The 21,356-nt window shown below is 40.5% G+C and overlaps 1 protein-coding gene across 5 annotated transcripts in view; it reads left to right on the top strand.

Moving 5' to 3' along the window:
* The window catches only part of KCNC1 (potassium voltage-gated channel subfamily C member 1), a 126,354-nt gene that overhangs the window by 91,089 nt on the left and 13,909 nt on the right, over positions 1-21,356 (top strand). Inside the window, exons 3-4 of one of the 5 annotated variants that reach the window (XM_065682864.1) lie at positions 14,855-15,043; positions 17,872-18,051. In XM_065682864.1, the coding sequence (XP_065538936.1) occupies positions 14,855-15,043; positions 17,872-17,936 (254 nt within the window). In that variant the 3' untranslated portion in view covers positions 17,937-18,051. Of the gene's footprint in view, positions 1-14,854; positions 15,044-17,050; positions 17,203-17,871; positions 18,052-21,356 lie in introns of those variants that run through there. The other 4 variants (XM_065682863.1, XM_065682862.1, XM_065682861.1 and 1 more) reach the window with 4 other exon arrangements.

Genomic DNA, 21,356 nt, shown 5'->3' with positions numbered 1-21,356 from the left:
TGTAAAAACAAGATCTGCATTGCCTTGGATGTTGAGGTTCACTTATCTAATACAAAGAATTGATAGGCACTGACTTGTTCCTGAAATTATAATCTGCACATTATATGAAAACAGAGAGTTTCAAATAGTGAGTGTTTCCCATACTGTAAAATATCTGGATTGGTTAACAGCACCTAACTGTAAACATCCAGTTAACACTGTACTAGGAACACAGAATGGGTGCCTAATGTTTCTAAAATAATTCCTGTGTTTTCCAAGATATTTCTTGTAAATTTTAACTGTAAAGCTTCAGTGTGACAGCATCCAGGTGATACAAGATCATATGATGCGTATTTAATACATTATTCCAAAAAAAGCCTGCTTAGCTGCTCAGGTGTAAAGGACTTCACATGAAGTTATTAATTCCATATATCATGTGTGGTAGAATGATTAAACGCTTCACAAAACAGTTATGATTGTGAAATAGTTTCACATATGACTATCTCCCTTTAGCCCTCTCATGCACTGAGTCAGCAGCTCACATCCGTTCTTGATCCATACACACAGGGCCAAGGGGGCTCTACAGAGAGCTCTGCACAGCTACAGCCCAGTGCCTCCTCTCCGACTAAGGAGCATTTTCCTGGCACAGACATGCAAACAGCAGAACTTTGCCCACAGGCTGCACAGCTGCTGCTAATGGTGCTATTACAGTCATCTATAGGCAAAGAAAAGATGGTTTGAATTTAAATTCTGGTAGGATTGAATTACATTTTTAAATTGTCCCCAACACGCTCAACAGCTCAGTCCTGGGCTAATCTACACCTGGCAGGAGGGTATCTTTAAATAACAGCACTTGATTTTAATCTGATAGGAAGAATGTCAGAATTTAACCCTACCATGCCTCCCCTTTCTGCAGCAACCCTTTCTGCTCTCCATCCCATCTGATCCCTTCAATGGGCAGCTGGGAAAGCTGCAGAAGGGGAGGAAAGGCACTTCAGAGTATAGTATGGCAGAGCTACGGCTGCAGGCAGGCCTTCACCAGCAGCATTAAGAAAGTAGAGATTTCTCTATATAGAAAGTCTTCTTTGTGGTAGTTTCTGATGCCTGTAAATTTTCAAGATACTGCTTAGATAGTGCCTGGACAAACAGGGCTTGATAAAAAAGAGCAGATCTTACCTGACCAATTTGACTAAAACTCCTTGACCCAAGGATATCTCAGACTACAGATGACAAGGTGTCCCATCACTTAAAATATACACAGCATGTTGTAGCAGTGTTGTTTGCAGGCCCCATTCAAAATCAAGGCTTCATTTTGCCACGATTGACTATGTGAGAACCACTATATTGCAATCAAATATCCAACAGGCTAAGCAGACAGCAAAGAAAAAAATGGAAGTAATCTCCAGTATTTTCATTTGATAGGGGGATTAATTTAACTGAGCAAGATCACCTGAAAGATCTATAGCAAAGCCATTAGTTCATCATAACTAAACAAACATCAGTCAACCATAGTCTGCTGTGCTGCGGTGTCTTTATGTACAGGCTTCTAAGCATTTCAAACAGTCAGTATTGTAACAGAAACAAAATAAGAAAAAAAGGCAAAGCAAAAATTGTTTCAAATAGAAGCAAACCAGAAAAAGCCAGTTTCAAGCACTTAAATTCAGCTGATTTCTGTCCCAAACCACACAGTGTCCTACAGGTGTACATAATTTATCTCAGTGCACATAGTAAAATACTTTAAGGTACAATTCATAAGAAAATTATAATTTATAAGAAAACTTCAAAGCATGCAAAACAAATCTTGAAAGCTCTCAGTTTTGTTTTGAAAGCGTTACTCAGCTCTTCAGTCCCTCTCTGTGTGCTTACCTTAAGCAGAGGTTGACTGCATGGTTACATCTTAAAGTTGCCATAGGACGAAGTGGTGAATGTCATTTTTCAACAGTGTGAAAGAAATTTAGAATATGACTGGAATTCATAACTTCATTTGATGTCTACAGTACTGTCTGGTGCCACAGAGAATGGATCCATATATTGTAAGCACAGCTGATGTTAATTTGGGTTTATTCAGAGATCTACCACAACCTTTTATTGTTTTTGTATATCTACTTACAACACCAACACACACAGTGTTTATATTGACTTTAATATGGCCAAGAAAAGAATTCCTCACCTCTCTGATCCTCTTTGCATGCAGGGTCTCTTAAGCTAAACTCCAAGGATATTGTATCTTATAGAAATACATTGTGCACCCTTTTTCACAGTGTACTGATGGCAAAATTCTCTGTTTATTGCATAGCTGTAAAATATGGAAGAAATATAACTAGAATTCAGGCATCTAAGAGGAGAGGGAAAATACCTGTCACTGCTAATACAGTCTTTAGCTTCAGAAAATCTTCTGTGGTTGTTTTACTTACCTGCTCAAATAACTGTTTTCCATAACCCACTCCTTGACTATCCCTATGTCTCAAATACTTCAAGCAATCCAAGTCTATCACTGACAGAGGGAAACTACATATAGTGAGTTGTGTTCCCATGGTCAAATTAACTGGCATAAGCTGTGACATTAGGGACATATTATTTCAATGCAATTTCCTGAGAGAGAGCTGATCTCCTTTCAAAGAAATAACATGGAATTACCCATTTTGGTTTTATCAGTCATGCTTTCTGAAGGAGCTACTCTTTTCTCAGGGTTTCATTTTTCATCCCTTCTGTCACCATAACCTAAATAACCTGTACTCCTTGTGCAACACACTGGTTCAAACGTCAGAAGTGTGCTGAGCACTGTAATTCTAGTGCCAAAGATCAGTGGGAGCGGGGGGCTCTTGGCAGTTCTTGTTCACAGGCCCATTATGCTACCTAACATTTCACTGTACTATGTGAAATTCAATGGCTTTTATGGATAGCAAATCATTGTTAAAGCAAATATTTAGTCACTGTGGTGGTCTTTCAATCCACAGGGAAGCAAATTCTCAATCAAATGCCTTTGAAAATTAGGAAAAAAAAAAAATCTCGTCTGATTTTAGTGTCATAAAACCTTTGTCCCTTTCTGTAAGATGGACAGTAGATAGCAATGTAACTGCCAAGAGTTAAGGTCTATTTCATAGAATCATAGAACAGTTAGGGTTGGAAAGGACCTCAAGATCATTTAGTTCCAAGCCCCCTGCCATGGGCAGGGACACCTCACACTAAACCATGCCACACAAGGCTTCATCCAACCTGGCCTTGAACACTGCCAGGGATGGAGCATTCACAACTTCCCTGGGCAACCCATTCCAATGCCTCACCACCCTAACAGGAAAGAACTTCCTCCTTATATCCAATCTAAACTTCCCCTGTTTAAGTTTTAACCCGTTACCCCTTGTCCTATCACTACAGTCCCCAATGAAGAGTCCCTCCCCAGCATCCCTATAGGCCCCCCTTCAGATACTGGAAGGCTGCTATGAGGTCTCCACGCAGCCTTCTCTTCTCCAGGCTGAACAGCCCCAACTTTCTCAGCCTGTCTTCATACGGGAGGTGCTCCAGTCCCCTGATCATCCTCGTGGCCCTCCCCTGGACTTGTTCCAGCAGTTCCATGTCCTTTTTATGCTGAGGACACCAGAACTGCACACAATACTCCAGGTGAGGTCTCACAAGAGCAGAGTAGAGGGGCAGGATCACCTCCTTCGACCTGCTGGTCACGCTCCTTTTGATGCAGCCCAGGATACGGTAGTCTTTAAAGTTTAAATGTGTTTGACATAAATACTAAAAAGGCAGCGGAAAAAGTAATAGGAAGATGTTTTTTTTTTTTCCTGCCTATACTTAGTCTTCCTAGCCTTTAAATACCTAAAATTCATCGCTCCAAAATAGCAAATGAGGTAATGTTTGCATCATGTCACTGAAGATGGAGTCTTATGGATCTAACAGAAATTTTAACAGCTCAGAATAAAACCAATACTGCTCAGTTCTTCTCATCTAACTTAAGATGCATTTGCCTGAGGTCCGCTTATATTGGAATAAGTATCAGGCAGCCTCAGAGAGTAATCGTGATGTGAACTGCCTTCTGGAGGTGGCTTTCTCCATAAGTAATCTCAGGTGACTGCACCTGTAACTTAAGATCCTCAGTTAAGTGCCTACAGTTAGGTGGAAGCAATTTGGATCTATTTCTTTTCCTCTGTCCCATGTAGCATTTCTGCAATCTCATAGCTGTGGATCACACACAAAGCATAATTTATAATTAATATAATGTAACCCTTCATTGTACAATTATTCATCTGTCATTTCCTGTAGAGATACAACTGGTGGGTGTCACTTGTACTACGGTGCTTGTTTACTTTAGAATTTGATTAAAAAATAACATCCTCTATACCAAGTCATTTGAAAACAAAAAGGAGGAGCTATGAATTCAAGCACAGTGCTTTGGGTTCCCACTTTTTTCTGGCACCATGTGAGACATTAAAGAAAAATAGTGAAAAAAAAAAAATCTCTCCACACAGCCTCCTGTGGTCTGGGCCATAGGCAAGGATGAGTGTGCGCAGGGGCAGGACTGTACTAAGCTGAAAAACAAATGCAAAGCTACATAATAAATCTTATGACTTTTCATGCCTTAAGAACTTAATGAGCACAAAGTACTTCTAGTGATGGGAAAACACAGATACAACCATACAAGCCAAAGAAGGCCAACCTGTGCCAATCCTCCCGCACAAGGCAGATGTAATTATGGTAAATCCTCTTTCTCGTGCACATGCCTGCCACTGCAGCTCCCATGCCATCCAGTGCAGAATTCATTCCTGGGATACAAAGAAGTACTCTTGGCATCTCTCCCTTCTGCTGGCCTGAGTAGACTGGTGTTTGCAGAACAGAATACAACAAAAGGCACCTCTGTGCAAGAAGTACATCTCTACTGCAGTAGAGCTAGACTGATGGGATCACTTACCCATTACTACAAAAGGCCAGGGACAAAACAGTCCAGAGTGTGAGGTCCCAGTTCTGTGCTCAGTCTATTTTCTTATATCCCTCTTACTCTGTACTTGCTGGAAATTTTCTCCAAGCCTTTTGGTTACTTGCTTGTCTGTTTATAAGCACAAAGCAGCAATAACAAGCAGTTTACCATTCCTGCTGTCATTGTTCTTTGTATTCATCCATGCTCCATGTCTCAGACACCTTACGTACTGTACAGATCATCATACTGTATTCCTCAGTCAAAGCGGTAATATAAGACTCTAGTATGACTCACCTGACTGCATTCTCCTGCAGTCTCTACCTGACCTGTCAACAACTCACAGCACTCTACAGAATATGGTGTTAGTAAGACTCTCAGAAGTCCAGGATGGGTATAAGTGAAACCCCAGAAGTGTCAGGATAAAACTAGGAAGGAACTTCCAGAGCTCTTTGCAATGCAGCACTTCCAGGAGCAGCAGTTCTCAACACTGCATTAAGCACATATCCAATAATGCCTGTAATAGCAAGAGGTACTGGATCTGCTTAGCTAGAGCTTCTGTATTTCCTCTAGTAGTACCAATAGGTAGACAACCAACATACTGTCACCTCACTTCAAGAGGTAGTACCTCTCAAAGGTGATATTCTCTGGGAGTGACGTTACTATGTTGGCCAGTTAGTACTGGGAGAGACGGTCACCACCATCACTGGAGTGCCTTTTCTGGGGGACACGGCTTACTGGAGGAACCCAGGTCAACATGGTGGTGAGTAAATGTTGAAGAGGTAGGTTGGGTTGGAAGGATTCTGCGGATTCATTTAGCATACTAAATTCTGCTCTCGTGCCAGTGTAAAGTCCATCAGTGTGATATCTATTCAGAAGAGCTTCATAGCAACTTTCAAAATATGCAGTAATATAAAAATCAGGAAACTTTAATAAAGATACCTAGAACTAATAAAGATTTTTATTGTAATGGCCTTAGAATATTGGGGTAACTAAAACTGAGTTGTAATATAGGAATCTTAATTCTTTTACATGTTCTTCACATTTTCTCTTTTTCTCTTTCTCTCTTTCACTCTCTTTGTTAACATTTACTTGTTATTACTGTGTGTTGCTTGCAACTTGTGTATGTTACAGACTGTTACATTTTATTCTGTGAAGTTTTTCTCCAATTCCCATCAACCTGAGCTCCATGTTGGGCAGCCGTGGAGATTACAATACAGTTCTTTAATGCAAAAGAACAAGGAATGTCACAGACTATAGGTAACTTCACTGAGATTGTGACACAAAACCTGATGTAAGATATTAATGCAAAGAGTAAGTACGTGGTATGACGACAGAATTACTTTTTTTTTTTCTTTTTTTTTTTTTTCCAGATAGTCTGCATGGGAAAAATTAATTTTCATTACTCTCCAGCAGAAAAAATTCCCAATCCTACAATTTAGGATTTTTTTCACTGCCATTGTGAAAACCAGTGATGCCACTGCTGACGTATCATTACTCATATTCAAAGGTTTAAACTCATACTTTCTATGCTGTTCTTCCCTATGCTATAGTTCCTTCCATATTCTCCAAGCTGTAATTTCATCATTTCATCATCATTTGTCTGCGGTTTAATACATCTTTTACATAATTCTTTTTCTAATTTAATACAGTTATATCCCTTTCACTCTAAGGACCATATTTAACAACAAAAATGAGGCCCTACCCATGGGATCTATATTTCTTAATCTTGAATGAGGCTCTGGAACCCATAAAAATTGATTTCTGTAGCTGAAGATGGTCTGGCACAGAAGCTTAATTATTATTTTGCTGAATCAGGTCCTAGGCAAAGTATTTTGTTTACAATATTCCCCAATCACTCCCAAACACTACTTTGATAGAATGATAAAAAATAGCTGACAGACATTTCTGATATTTTTTTTAAGAGGGACAGAATAAAGCTCATTGCTACTAATCTTATTCTTAATTGTCAGTAAATTCTGTGTTAACTCAGGAATCACTATAGCCAGGTATCAACTCAAAAAAAGTGCATTTTTCTCAGTGTGAAGTTCCTTTAGCTCCTGATTCACTATTATGCTCTAACCCTCCCTTAATCAGTGAAGAAGCACAGCAGAGTTTAGACGGAGTCCAATATTCCACTTATGGAATTGATGAGTGGGCAATGAATATTAATGGAGAGTAAATATTATCCAGGCAACTAAAACAGAAATAACTTGCTAACAGGAGTGAAATCTGAATTTAAGAGACTCCAGAGAGTAGGGAATTGAACTGTAAATAATTCCTTTCCATGCAACATCTCCAAGAGAAATCATAGATTATAGAACTATTAGGCTGGAAAAGACCTTTATGATCAGAGTCCAAATGTTAACTTAGCACTGCCAAGTCCACCACTAAACCATGTCCCTAATCACATCTACATGGCTTTTAAATACCTCCAGGGATGGTGACTCAACCACTTCCACAGGCAGGCTGTTCCAATGCTTGACAACCTTTTCAGTGAAGACATTTTTACCTAATATCCATTCTAAACCTTCCCTGTCGCAACTTGAGGATGCTTCCTGTTGTCCAGTCACTTGTTACTTCAGAAAAAGAGACCAACACCAACCTAGCTACAACCTCTTTTCAGTTAGTTGTAGAGAGCAATAAGGTCTCCCCTCTGCCTCCTTTACTCCAGGCTTCAGCCACTGCTCATAAGACTGGTGCTTTAAACTATTCACCAGCTTTGTTGCCCTTCTTTGGACATGCTCCAGCATCTCAATGTCTTTCTTGTAGTGATGGGACCAAAACTGAACACAGTACTCAAGGTGCATCCTCACCAGTACTAAATATAGGCAGATGATTGCCTCTCTGGCCATGCTGGCTATGCTATTTCTGATACAAGCCATGATACTCTTGGCCTTCTTGGCCACCTGAACACAAGATGGCTCATGTTCAGCTGACTATCACTCGATACCCCCAAGTCTTTTTCTGCTGTACAGCTTTCCAGCCAGTCTTTCCCAAGCCTGTAGTGTTGTGACCCAAGTTGTGGTGGTGTGACCTAAGTGCAGGACCCAGTACTGAGCACTGCTGAACCTCATGCTTGGCCCATCAATCCAGCCTGCCCAGATTCCTCTGTAGAGCCTGCTTACCCTCAGACAGATCAATGCTTTGAACCAGCTTAGTGTTGTCTGCAAACTTGAGGATGCACTTGATGCCCTCATCCAGATCATTGATAAAGACTGGCCCCAGTCTTGAGCCCTGGAGAACACCACTTGTGATTGGCCACTAGCTGGATTTAACTCCATTCACCACCACTCTTGGGGCTTGGCCATCTAGCCAGTGTTTTATTCAGTGAACAGTATGCCCATCCAAGCCATAAGCAGTCAGTTTCTCCAGGTAAATGCTGTGACAGTGTCAGATGCTTTACTGAAGTCCAAATAGACAATGTCCACAGTCTTTTTCTCATCAACCAGGCAGATCACCTAATCATAGAGGGAGATCAGATTGGTCAAGCAGGACCTGCCCTCCATGAACCCATGCTGACTGGGTCTGACTACCTGATTGTCCTGTTCATGCTTTGTGATGGCACTGAAGATGATCTGCTCCATAACCTTCCCTGGCACTGAAGTCAGGCTGACAAGCCTGTAGTTGCCTGGATCCTCCTTACAGCCCTTCTTGTAGATGGGCATCAAATCTGCTACCTTCCAGTTGACTGGGACTCCCCAGTTAGTCAGGACTCCTGATTCATGATAGAAAGATAGGCAGTGAGCACTTCTGCCAGCTCCCTCAGTACCCTTGGGTGGATCCCATCCAGCCCCACAGACCTGTGTGTGTCTAAGTGGTGTACCAGGTCACTAACCATTTCCCCTTGGATTATGGGGGCTTCATTCTGCACCCCATATCTCTCTAGCTCAGGGGTCTAGGACCTGAGAACAACTGGTCTTCTTATTAAATACTGAGGCAAAGATGTCACTAATTACCTCAGCCTTTTCCTCCTCCTTTGTCACTATGTTTCTCCCCATATCCAATAAACAATAGAGTTTCTCCTTAGCCCTCCTCATGTTGATAATGTATTTATAGAAACATTTTTAATTGTGTTTTGCAGCAGTAGCCAGATGAAGTTCTAGTTGGGCTTTGGCCCTTCTCATTTTCCCCCTACATAACCTCACAACATCCTTGTAGTCTTTCTGAGCTGCCTGCCCCTTTTTCCAAAGGTCATAAACTTGCCTTTTCTTTCCTGAGTTCCAGTCAAAGCTCACTGTTTAGCCATGCCACATCTTTGCCACTAGCTCATCTTTTGGCATGTGGGAATGGCCTGCTCCTGCCCCTTAAAGATGTCTCTCTTGAGACATCAGCCTTCGTGTACTCCTCTCTCCTTCAGGACTGCCTCCCAAGGGACTCTGTCAATCAGGCTCCTAAACAGGCCAAACTCTGCCCTCCAAGGGAGTCCAAGGTACCAGTTCTGCTGACTCCCCTCCTTACTTCTCCAAGAATCAAAAACTCTGTAATTTTGTGATCACCATGCCCAAGATGGCCTCCAACCATCACATCATCCACAAGTCATTCTCTGTTCACAAGCAGGTCCAGTGGGGCCCTTCCCTAGTTGGCTCACTAGGGAAATAAAATCTAGGGATATAAAGTCAATGGGTATTTTCAGATGCTGAGCAGCTTTTAACCCCTCCACAAATCAGAGTAAATGTCTTTGAATGCTTGGATTCATACTCTTAACTTCATAAAAATTTGCTTAGCGCAAGAAGTATCAGGCAAAAGTGATGCTGCAAAAATATTATGGAAAAAGGAATGTAAAACCTTTGCATCTTCTCTAGAACACAGCTGGAAAATTCTGTCCTCCAGCAGCAGCTACAGCAGCCTCACAGCTGCTCTACTTCCCACTTGAAGCTAATAGGCTTGTGGCTTATTAAAGCTAGAACATAGCAGTTCTCTATCCTCACCTTGGCCATGCCACCTCTATTCCTATACCATTCTGACAGCAGCCTAAGAGCCAGGGAAAACCATTATATCAAAATAGTTTCTCATTGCCAGCACAGTAATGCCTAATGTCTGCAATGTTAAAAGCCCTTTTACATCATCAGGAAAGTGTGAAAGGACTGAAAAATATAATAGTTATTATCTCTCTCAATGGACAATGTGTCATTACTTTCTTCAGGGATCCAGCTGGATTAAAGGTCTCTTCTGAGGGACCTCATGGAGATCCTTCTTCATGAGATACTTTAGACAACTACTGTGCATGTTAGGGTTAGCAACAAGGATTTAAAATAAACAAATGAAAATGACCCTTAAGCTCTAAATGAGAACCAAAGGACACTATCAATTAGTCAGGAGTGACTATCCATAGACCGCAATAATGACAACCAGAGATCAAGGCTGTAAAAGACAGTTGAGATCCAGACAAACTGCAGATTGATTTGTAGATGTATATGGTGTTGCTGGTGTGGAATGCAACTTTAGTCAGACAAGGTCTCTCCAGAAAAAGTTCTTCATCTTTCAAGCAACTTACTTTCTCAGTCCTGTCCCTGTTTTGCACTCAGCTGCTCTTACCTCCTTCCTGCTTGTCAACCCCTTCCCTTGTAACAGGGCTGCAGAATCCTGAAGTCAGCCAAGTCTTTGTGGAATGGCAAATGGCTATGCAAGCTGTAGATACTCAAGCTAGGTCCTTGTCTCTTTTAATTCTTAAACAGTCTGTGTTCTTCTGGAAGAGACTGCCAGTGACCAGTGAGAGATCTAATGTGCCCAAAGGAAAGAGCACTATGTCTCTTTAATTGCTGCGATTCTGATCTAGGGCCAAGAAGAACCCATCTTCTTCAGCACAATGTCAAAGAATCTGGCATGGTTCACGCAGCCAGATACTGACTCACAGGTCAAGTGGCAAATAGGATAAATATACGTGGATACCATGCTATGAACTGTGGAATTTCTCTCATCCCTGTTTCAGTCAAAGTGGTTACAACCTACAGAAGTTCCTATAAGGACTGGAAAATTCACTGGATTTCCAATCCTGTAAGGACTAAAGATGGTACACCCTAAGAGTGTCTTTCAACTCATCCAATCTTTGGATTGATCTCTTCACAGCTCTATAGACTCACAGGAGACAAAGGAAGGGGGTCAGCTACAACCCCAAGAGGAAGCAGTGTGAGTTGGGACCATCCCTGGCCCACACACAGTTTCTGAAAACATCTGAGTAAGAAGGGTAGACCAGGAACTTGTTTCTGGGCAGCTGTTGGAAAATGGCAGTGTTTTGTTAAAGGAAGAGGACTGGGGTATCTTTCCCCATGTAGGAATCACTTCTGTACAAGTGCTACATTTCCAAGTATAGATTATGGTCAGTGAAAATATCATACAATTATGGCCACTGACACTCTGAACATAAGATGCAGTTCAAACAGGTGGAGAGTCAGTGTCAGATACTAGCTTATAGTCAAAACCAGCAGCACCAGTAAAGTCACTATCACAGTGTGTAATCATTTGCTATGACAAAACAAATGAAACATGCAGCAAGTACATAGGCAGTCTCTACTGTGCTCCTTCACAATAAGCAGAATATACTAATTCAAAATCCAGCAGTTCTCCTAAATCAGTTTGGTTTTTTTGTTTGGCATTGTTTTTTCTTTTCAGAAACTGTCCCCCCATTTTGAAATTTAGTCTTTGCTTTGGAAAGCCCACAGCATTTTAATAGCACTTTTCTGCAAATGGAGACAGATGAGACAGGAAAAAAGAAAGTGGAAGCCACACAAATGAGATAGTTGTGAAACAAAATACTCACCTGGGAGATCTGCTGAATACTTTCTTCAGCCTCAGCCATTTCTCTGCAGGAGAATGTTTAAAGCTGGTGCAGTTAACTAGGTATTCACAGACAGGACAATTTTGTAGATAAGATACCCAAGCTGAGAGTCAGAAGATTTTGTTGTAAATAACTTCTTATGCAGCAGTGGGCAAGTCACTTCACTGCATGGTATTTTTACCCATCTGTAAAACAGAGATGATAACATTGACCTTTCTTTGTGAAACAGAACCTAAAGAACAAAAAACGCTGCACAAGCCTAATTCAAATCCTTCTAGCAGGGACGGGAAGGCTCACCTGAATTTGGTAGGCCAGAATCAAGTCTTAGAAGTTCTAAGCACCTAGAAGTAGTCATCTACTCAGCAGACACTGATGGTTTCAGTAGTTTGCTTTATCTGAAGCTGTTTCAAACACAAAGTCAATCTTGGAAAAACATACAAATAGAAACTTGAGAAATCAACCTAAAATAACATCATTTCATTCCATCTTTATACCTCATTCCTAAAATTGTTCAGCACGTAGATCTGCTAATGTGAACAACTGGAACTTCAAACTATGGGCTGATGACATCAGTGATGTTTCTTTATACCCATAACAAACTAAGCACATAGTAAACAACATCTGATTGCCAAATCCTGCCTTCGCAGAATTAGGTGCTGCACACAATGGTTTGGAATACAACTACTCAACATTTACTTATATACACTAGCAATAGATGCAGTCTTCTGTGCTGGTAATTTCTCTGCTTCCTAAATATTTAGCAAAATTGTTATTGTGGACTAAGGGACATCAGTAGGACAGTTCAGTGATTTGTCCACATTTCCAGCTATTCTGTTCTCTTCCTATTGAATAGAAATAACAAGGTTGTGGTTTTCAACAACAAAACAAGGAAATATTCACAGAAATATTTCTAAATAGAGAAAAATTCATCAGTGCTATAGGACCCTGAGGAAGCTGCAAATGCAAGTTCAAGCTCAAGTTGTAATTTAGGAAAATAATTCCAAGAAAGTCAATTTTCAAGCACAACGGAGCCTACAAGCTGCTTCCAATGGCTGTTACCAGTGGGCAGTCAGATCCACAACCACTCTGCTCAGAGGTGTTTTGAGATCCAGAAATGGACCAGTCCTCCCTTCCCCAGTCACTAACAGTTTAGTTTGCAAATGCAGGCTCAGGTATAGCAGTGAGAGCCTCAGTGATTTCAGTGCAGAGCTTTGCTGACACATCTGCCTCTCTCATTTCAGTATTAGAGCCATCAGCTTGTAGCAGTAGAAGCTTACGAAGAAGCTCAGTTCTTTGCTCACCCCCATGAGGACAGCAGCTCTCCCCAAACACAATTAAATGATTTTTAAACCAGCAGCTCAGTACCTGCAATGTCATGGTTACTATGGCAGCCATGCCAGGTTTTTGTGCAAAGAGAGATATTAAATAGCAGTGAGCATTATGAACAGAAAGGAACGGCAAGTCAGTGCAACCTTAAAACTTTAGAATCCTATTGAAATTAATGTCTACAAGTATTAAAATGCATCTATAGCTTTTGTCATTTTTAAAAATGCATTGAGAGACCTAATTATTTCCTTGTTCACAAAACATTAATACTACCCTCTCTGGGGAAATAATTGGCTAATTCTGCATGGAGAAGAAAGGAGGCAGAGGTGAGATCTGCAGAAAAGACTGTTCATTCTGTGACAAACCAGTGACATTTACATAAAATATAAGTAAAGGCACAGAATGCAATTACTGGTACATGGATAGATGCATAGTATGTGTGATATACATCTGTGTGTGTGCATCTGTGTGCAAAGCAACAAATATAACTTGAAAAGGCTTTTGCCTAATACTCATCTATGTTGTCCGTCTGAAACCAGAGGATCGGAATCATACCTCCAAACCCTACCTAATGTATTTTTTTCTTTTGGGCTTGTTTATTACTCAGCTTCAAAACCATTGACAAAATGCATTACAGTATTGTGTAGCATTAAGAACAAGCAACTAAGTGAATCTGGAAGAGGCACTGAAATTAAGTCTGTCTATCTGTTGAGTTTGTCCTTCCTTAAAGACTCGCAGGACCACCCGCTGCCTTACAATGTCTAGGTAATAAGCATTGTGCAACCAAGGTGTAGGATGCTGCCAATACCACTCAGTTAACCTATCTCAGCATTTGTGAAACTTCAGAAAGCACATTTTGACTGTTTTTTCCTCCCTTCAACCAAAACACTCATGTTGAGCTGTGCCATATTTGGAGTATATTCTCAATACATTAATTTGCACTTTGAAGCCCTAAAATAAATTGTACATTAAGTAGCACTTCAATTTGTTTCATTAATGTAAAACAAGTCACACAGAGAAAACATACTATTCTCAGTCTATCCTCATGGGAATGTGTGGAGCAAAATGGGCAAATCTGGCCCTCTTTTCATTATTTACAGCTGAGAGTAGATCTTACTCTCTCTATTTTCCAAATTCATGGCCTGCTGTAGTGTTTTTTATATGTAGTGTCCTGTGCTGGCATTGCAAATGCTGTATGTGTTTCAGAAGAGAATGTCAGAAAATTGATTTGCTTTTTTTAAAAATCCACATTCTGCTGTCGTATTTCCATACATAATGTACTCTGTGTGTCTAAAATGTGTACAGCCATTCTGCATGACTGATACCAGAAACACTATAAAACAACCTGGGTAAGCTCTGGGGAGGGGAGGAGCAGGAATTCTCCCCCCAGTAATATTGGACACAGGTATAAACCAGGACAAACAGAATATACTCAAATACTAAAACACAACTCACAGTCCACTGCCTCTCCAAAGCTCTGAGCGACAGTAGGCTTCATGACAAACAGGTCATTCATATGCCATCTGATGTCATGCAAAAACATAATCTGATTTCTAACTGCAGTCTTCTGCTCACAGGACTAGGAACCAATGCACGCCCGTTTCTGAATCTGCCCCTCTATGTGGAAGTACAGGTGGCTGCTGTTACCCCTAACATGATCACCTTTTGTTTCTCCTCCCACTTAACAGACTTTATTTTATTTTGGTGCAGTGCACACGAATGCAGTGTCTAGGACAGATGTGCTACCTTTTATAGTGTTGCTGTAGAACTCTTTAGCTGTAAACCCTTAATTTGCAGCTGGAACTCTAATAAACAGTACATAGTGTTTCAATAGCCTTCTGCTTATATGTTTGAAGATTCGAAACTGAATGGTGAGGTGGCCAAGGCGGCGCTGGCAAACGAAGACTGTCCCCACATAGACCAGGCTATTACGCCTGATGAGGGCCTGCCCTTTACCCGCTCTGGCACTCGGGAGAGATATGGACCCTGCTTCCTCTTATCAACCGGGGAATATCCCTGCCCGCCTGATGGAGGAATAAGAAAGGGTATGTAGCTGGGGTCCTGGAACCACGTAGTTAGCAACCGTTTTAAATACATAAGACAAAAGTCAGCTGTAGCTGGAGCACGCAATAGTGCGCTTGCTGTATAGATGCACGTTTGGGCTGGAAACCACCACCTGATGTCTGCATTTGGAGTTTCTAACCTATTTCTTTCAGAAAGAAAAGCCTGAGGAGCTGTAACTACCCCAATGCAGCTATGCTAGGCAGTCAAGTCTTCCACCCCAGCTGGTGCAGTAACTTTAGTGGAGGATGTTCTACAATGTCCTTAAATTAGACCATCCTCCAAGGAGAGGCCAATTAACATTTCATAGCAATGAAGGTTTGCCACTTGGAAAGCTCACAGATCTTACCAGATTCTAAGGAGCACAGACTTGGAGGTGGCAGACGGAAAAGACCAAACACAAAAGCAAAACATCCTCAAGTAATAGGAAATGATTATATGGCTACCTTAACAGAGCACTAAAACAAATTATTTGGATATCATAGCTGTTTAGTTCAACAGAGAAAGAGAAGCATACAAGAACATCTGTTAGCACAGGTGTCTTACAATTGGAAAATAATCCATCTAAAATCACTTTCCTTTCATAAATAAACCATTACCAGTTAGTTTCTCAGGCTTCTGACAGCTACAGATCTCTCAGAAGTAACTGCATTTTAGTTTGCTAATGGTCAGAATAATCTATTCAGTAACAGAAGTCAAATCAATCAAGAAAATTTCCCTTCTTAAAATAGGCTGTTTTGTTCAAATAATTTTATGTGAGGAAACCATGCAACCAAAAGTAGAGTTACATATATATGCATCAAAGTTGATAAGGAATGGGAAAATTGGAAATTTCTCTGTTCAAATCAGTGTTTATCACTGGTGTACTGTATATAGTATATGATATAGTCAATATTTTAAAACTGCAAAGATTGTATGCTGTAACCATACACTGAGTATGGAGTATAGAATAACCATGTGCCATTGTATGATGGGCAATAGTTATAGTAAATGCCTGTTATAGATAGTGTATGTATTTATAAGTTTTAAAGCTTATCATCAACAAAGATATAGTTGGACCACAAGACTTTCATATGAAAGTATATCCTCTAAAATTTACCTTTGTAGCAAAGTGTTTTACTTGATTCTGTATTGGATAAGCATTGGCCACGTTCATTCAGCCTGGGCGAGTTCGGGTGGTTCCAGTGGATCAGGGGAACACTCCAAATGGCACATCCTTTCGGATGGGGAATGTATGATTTTCACGATGCACTGCAACCGCCTCTCGTTACTGAATGAAACAGAGGCTGGTTGGCTAAAGAGTCATATATGTCAGCATATTGTTGGCCTGTTTGAAACACGTTGAGAGCATCTTAATTGTTCCAACAGAAAATCATCCATAGTTTGTGCAACTCTCTGTACACTTGCTGAGCTGTTTACGTGCATGTCTTAAAGAGAATGGGGGGAGGGAGGGAGGGAAACCAAATGCATGCAATTTTGTTTTGTTGGTTTTTTTCTTTTCCTTTTAAAGTGCTGTGAACAAAGGAGTAGTATCTCTATAGCAACACAATAAATTCTATGGATTGTGCTGCCTTTTCCCCCTCCTGCCCCCAAAGATACCAGAAACCTTAATTTTGCCTGAAGTCAAAATGCATGAAGTGGAAGGGAGAGGTATGCGCGAGTGTATGACAGACATAGAAAGTCTCTCCCACTGACTCTTTTTCTTTTTAGGGTACAACCATGTTGCTGCCTGTAGGATCAATTACGTAGCCTGACCATCCTTGAGAAACGCTGTTTTGGGGAGGGGGGGTGGTGGTTATATATATATATTTTTTTTTTTTTAAAAACTTGTTCTATACTTCAATGGCCTTCCGAGTCATGTTGCAAGCGATACTACTCTCGGCATGTCCATGCATGCAGATGGTATTGAACTGGCTACAATGTTGACCTCATTCTTAGTCCATTCTGTCATTGATCCAATGCTGTACTTTGCATTTTTCTTTTAAATGAAGGTTACGAAATGTCACGGAGCCTTAACAGCATAGCTGGCATAAGTGGAAAAGCGATAGGATTATCCTCAATGTCTGCGCCCTACAGCTCTCCTAGTCCAGTGAGACGTTCTTGGTCTCCCATCCCATCTATTTTGTAGCATGGATCAGTAGCAGAGAATGGTCTAAAAAGCTTTATTTTCAATTAGCCTATGCTATGTTGCATATAATCCAGGTGACTAAGTCTGAAGATGCAATGTCTCACAGTAGCACCTGCTGGAAATGGTGTTACTCCTGATGCTAGGTGACAACACTCCTAAATAGCACTCAGATGACAATAGGCAGGCATTTACATAGAACTGGTGGGCCATACACGCTGCATGGTATCAGTACATAGAATGAAGGGTAGATGCACCAGATAGTTTTCTTCCTGGTGCATCCTGCTAGCTTATGCTTATTTTAGCTAATGGTGGATCTACTGGCTCTGTATGGAATGGGTTAGGCATTTAGTCAATGATGAAACATACCAACGATGGAAGATTTTGCTTTTCTCAGGATATTTTTGAGCCATAGGAACCCTGCAGGAGTTTGAGCAAACAAGCACAGTAGGATGAAACGTTGCATGGGCACCTATTTTAAGCTGAAAGCAATACTCAGACACACTGTAGAGAGGTCTCAGTCTGGCTGACTGCATGGGAAAAAAAAAATCCTGTTGAAGAAGAATATGGCTGCCTCTGCATGTAGCTATTTCACCTTTTCCTCCTTCCTTTAACACTAAGATGCCGAGCTTGATGTGAAAAGCGCAGGGAAGAAGCTCAAGTACTGATTGTATTCTTTACATGCAGATCTTTGCAAAGAAAGTCCAGTCATTGCTAAATATATGCCAACAGAGGCAGTCAGAGTGACCTGACAAGGCAAGATGGAGATGAACATTGATGGCTAATAAACATCTGTGTGGAACTGTGCAGGCATAGAAGACCTTCTCATTTGGACAAAGTTAACTCGCTCCATGCAGGTTTTATGGATGATTCTTCGTGGGTTTGGAGTTGTACTAGAGATGCAGGCTTTTTCTACGGCCAAAATGTAACAAAACTGTAGAAGATCCTTTTTTTTTTTTTTTTAATCTATTTTTTTGTTCCATAGCATGAATTGCATGAAGAAAAAAAAGAAAAAAAAAAAAAACACAAAAAACCCAAAACCCACCAAAAAAACACCCCACCCCCAAAAAACCCAACAAAACCCAAGGAACACTGCAAATGTATGATTAAGGAGAAAGAAAAAAAAAAAAAAAAGCAAAGTTATATATTTTCTTTCAAAGCTCTTTACTTTTACATACATTGTTGTAGCCAAAATGTAAAACGTTATAAAACTGTACATTTCTTTGCTATGGATAGCTTCTTTTTGTATACAAGATACAGAGTAATGGTTTTAAAAAGTGCAATCAGGCAGTCATCGGTCATATTGACCACGCCTTCACAGTTCATCACACCAACATGGAAATCAAGAACTTTTAATCCAACTAGAAGTGTATAAAAATAAGAACAACTTTTTCCTGTCTGTTTTTGTTGGCATGCTTGTGACACATGGGACCTTCCTTCGGACCTGACAATAACAGCTGGCTAATTTTCCAGCTCTGGTTATGTTGTATTTTATTGATGTATAGATCCAACGTAAAGACCCTTCATAAATTGTTCATATTAAGTAATCAGTATGAATTTTAAACAAAACAGGTGTTATTTTAAAACTGGGACTTATAGTACAAAATCAGGAGAATACTCAAGTATAAACGGTCTCAAAGTTTAAGAAACAAGACAACAGCATTGTATGCAATTTAGTACTGAGTAAAATGCATGCACAATGTTATGCAAAACAATTCTAGCATGAAATAAATTTTGTATCATGGTTTCAGTGCCTGCTGTATAGTGTAAAGGGGAATCCTTTTCTGAAGCGATCAGGGGTTTCCAGAGACTTGCTTCTAAAATCTTGAATAAATACAGTGTTCTCAACAGAAATGTAGGAGAAAAGCTTGGTATTGCTTTGGTTCTACAATGCTAATTTTGGTTAGTAGATAATAAATGAAGCCTGCAAACACTTGATACAACTGATGTCTAAAGAACTCTCACCATTAGTAACTTTATGAGGGAAGATTAAAACCCCGATATTTATCTAGGTATCTTCCTTTTCCCTCCCCAACAATAATAAAAGTTTGTCTTTTTAGCTGACTAAACGAATTCAGTTTTTCTTACTTCTTTGGGGCCTGTCCTTTACCTGTTCTTCACTGAGCCACAGCACTCCACCTGATAGGAAACTCTGAAAGAAATGCAGACATCCAAGTTGCACTTTGTTTGCCACACAAAACATGCAGCACTAAGAACTGAGAAACACAGTGTGATTAAATTTCACTTTAGATGCTACAAATGACAACTATGGACTATGTATCAACAGCATTCTAGTTGCTTGAGCATTTTTGTTAAAGTACTTCTATAAGGAAGGATACACCTTTATCCTCATGTACAAAACTTCGAAAGAGCTGGCAACCTTCTAGGCAAGCTACAGCATTTGCGACTGCTGCTGAGAATGGAAATGTAAGGGAACTGTATCCTTATGGTCTGGAGGAAGCAGACATTAAACCACAAAAAAACAGAAGAAACACTCATGGCTCTGGTAAGTGCTAAATTATAAACAAAAAAAGCCAACTGCAGCTGGACCTTGTCTTCAGAAAACTACTCCAAAAGGAAAAATCAAGGAAAACTTCAAGCTGTGTTTTAGGAATAGAAGGCAGGCTGATAATCTGAATTTGTACATAATTAGAAGACTCCTCTGTAGTCCTCAACGTAGTATTATGTACTTGATTTCTACCTGAGTTGACTGTCCTTGTTCCCCAAGAGCTATTTTTCTCCCACTGTTTCTATGCTGTTATTTTCAGCTGATAAATGGGCAATTTCTTACCTCCAGAGATAAGATCCAGGTTAATCCAGGATCTGAAAGTTGCCTAATGAACAACTCTTCCTCTTATAATGTACTAAGAATCAAGAAAGATTTATCTGCCCCATTTTTTTCATTTAACACTAACTCAAGGGCCCAGCATGAAGGCCATTCAAATTCTCCATTCCCATAAGGAATACTAACAATTCAGCCGTGCAAATCCTACATTGATCTTCCCTTTCCACTGTGCTTTGCATATATATATATATATGAACCTTTGCTGACAGGCTGGGGACACATGCCCATTCTGTGCTACTCTTTACACCTGCTAGTCCCCTTTTCAGTTAGGTACTTCTCTGAGCTTATTCTGATTTGAGGTAACTGTGTCTTTTGGGTGACTTCTATAAACCCTTCAGAAACAGATCAGCTCTTCCCATTCACCACCCTTCAGGAGGTGCTCTAAAGCTCAATGTCTGCCTGACCCCAGAGTTCCCCTGCACACAGTAACAGCTCTGACAACACAGGGAAAGAGGGCAACAACTGGAAAATTTCAGGGGCTGTTGCACTGAATCCTGGCACTGAATCCTTAGAGAAATTTACCACATCACCCCAGCTGACTTACATTTAAGGAGCTTTTGCTGGGGTATTATAATTAAAATATTAATTCCTTCAAGCCTGCCCAATTCCACACCAGGAAGTATAAATCTTGATCAAAGCATGAAAACCATGCACGTGGCTAGATTCTGACCTCAGCTTGCAATAATGCCACCAACTTCTTCTGACTTCACACCATCATACCAGCAGAAGCACTTTCCGTGGTTCACTTACACTCTGCCTGTTTCCTGACGGAAATGAACATCTGAGTTTCTTCTGCAAACACCTTTCAGCAATGGACACCTGGCTACAGGACCCGATGCTGGTCCTTCATCTGAACCCACTGGCAATTAGTGGTTTATAACATTAAAGGCACACTTCAGCTGCACCTTGTATACATACAGCTTTCCCTCTGACTGCACGAAGGTACTCATGTTTTTTCTGGACCAACCTGATGTGCCTCCACAACTACAATTTCAGACAGCAAGGATATGAGAATTGGTTTTTGTTCTCTCATTCCAACAAAAGAAATCTAGCGAATACTGCTGTGATAACAGTCAAGCTCAATAGTTATTAATCATTAAAGTGATTTTTCACATAAATTGCCTTCCTTCTCTTTGAAGTTTCAAGGCCAAAAGAGAAAATACATCACTGAAACAAATGGCTGCTAGGACAAATGAGCAGACTGAAATACAGAAGACAGCAAGCAGGTCTAAAGCAAGGACATTCAGAAAGGAACTGAGCACAGAGCTGCTTACAAAAAAGAAATCCTGAATTAAAAACAAGTGCAGTTATTACCCTGACACTTTGC

The sequence above is a fragment of the Lathamus discolor genome, chromosome 6 (genome assembly GCF_037157495.1).
Source record: "Lathamus discolor isolate bLatDis1 chromosome 6, bLatDis1.hap1, whole genome shotgun sequence".
In the NCBI taxonomy this organism is placed as follows: domain Eukaryota; kingdom Metazoa; phylum Chordata; class Aves; order Psittaciformes; family Psittacidae; genus Lathamus; species Lathamus discolor.
This window is presented reverse-complemented; position numbering and strand designations above follow the sequence as displayed.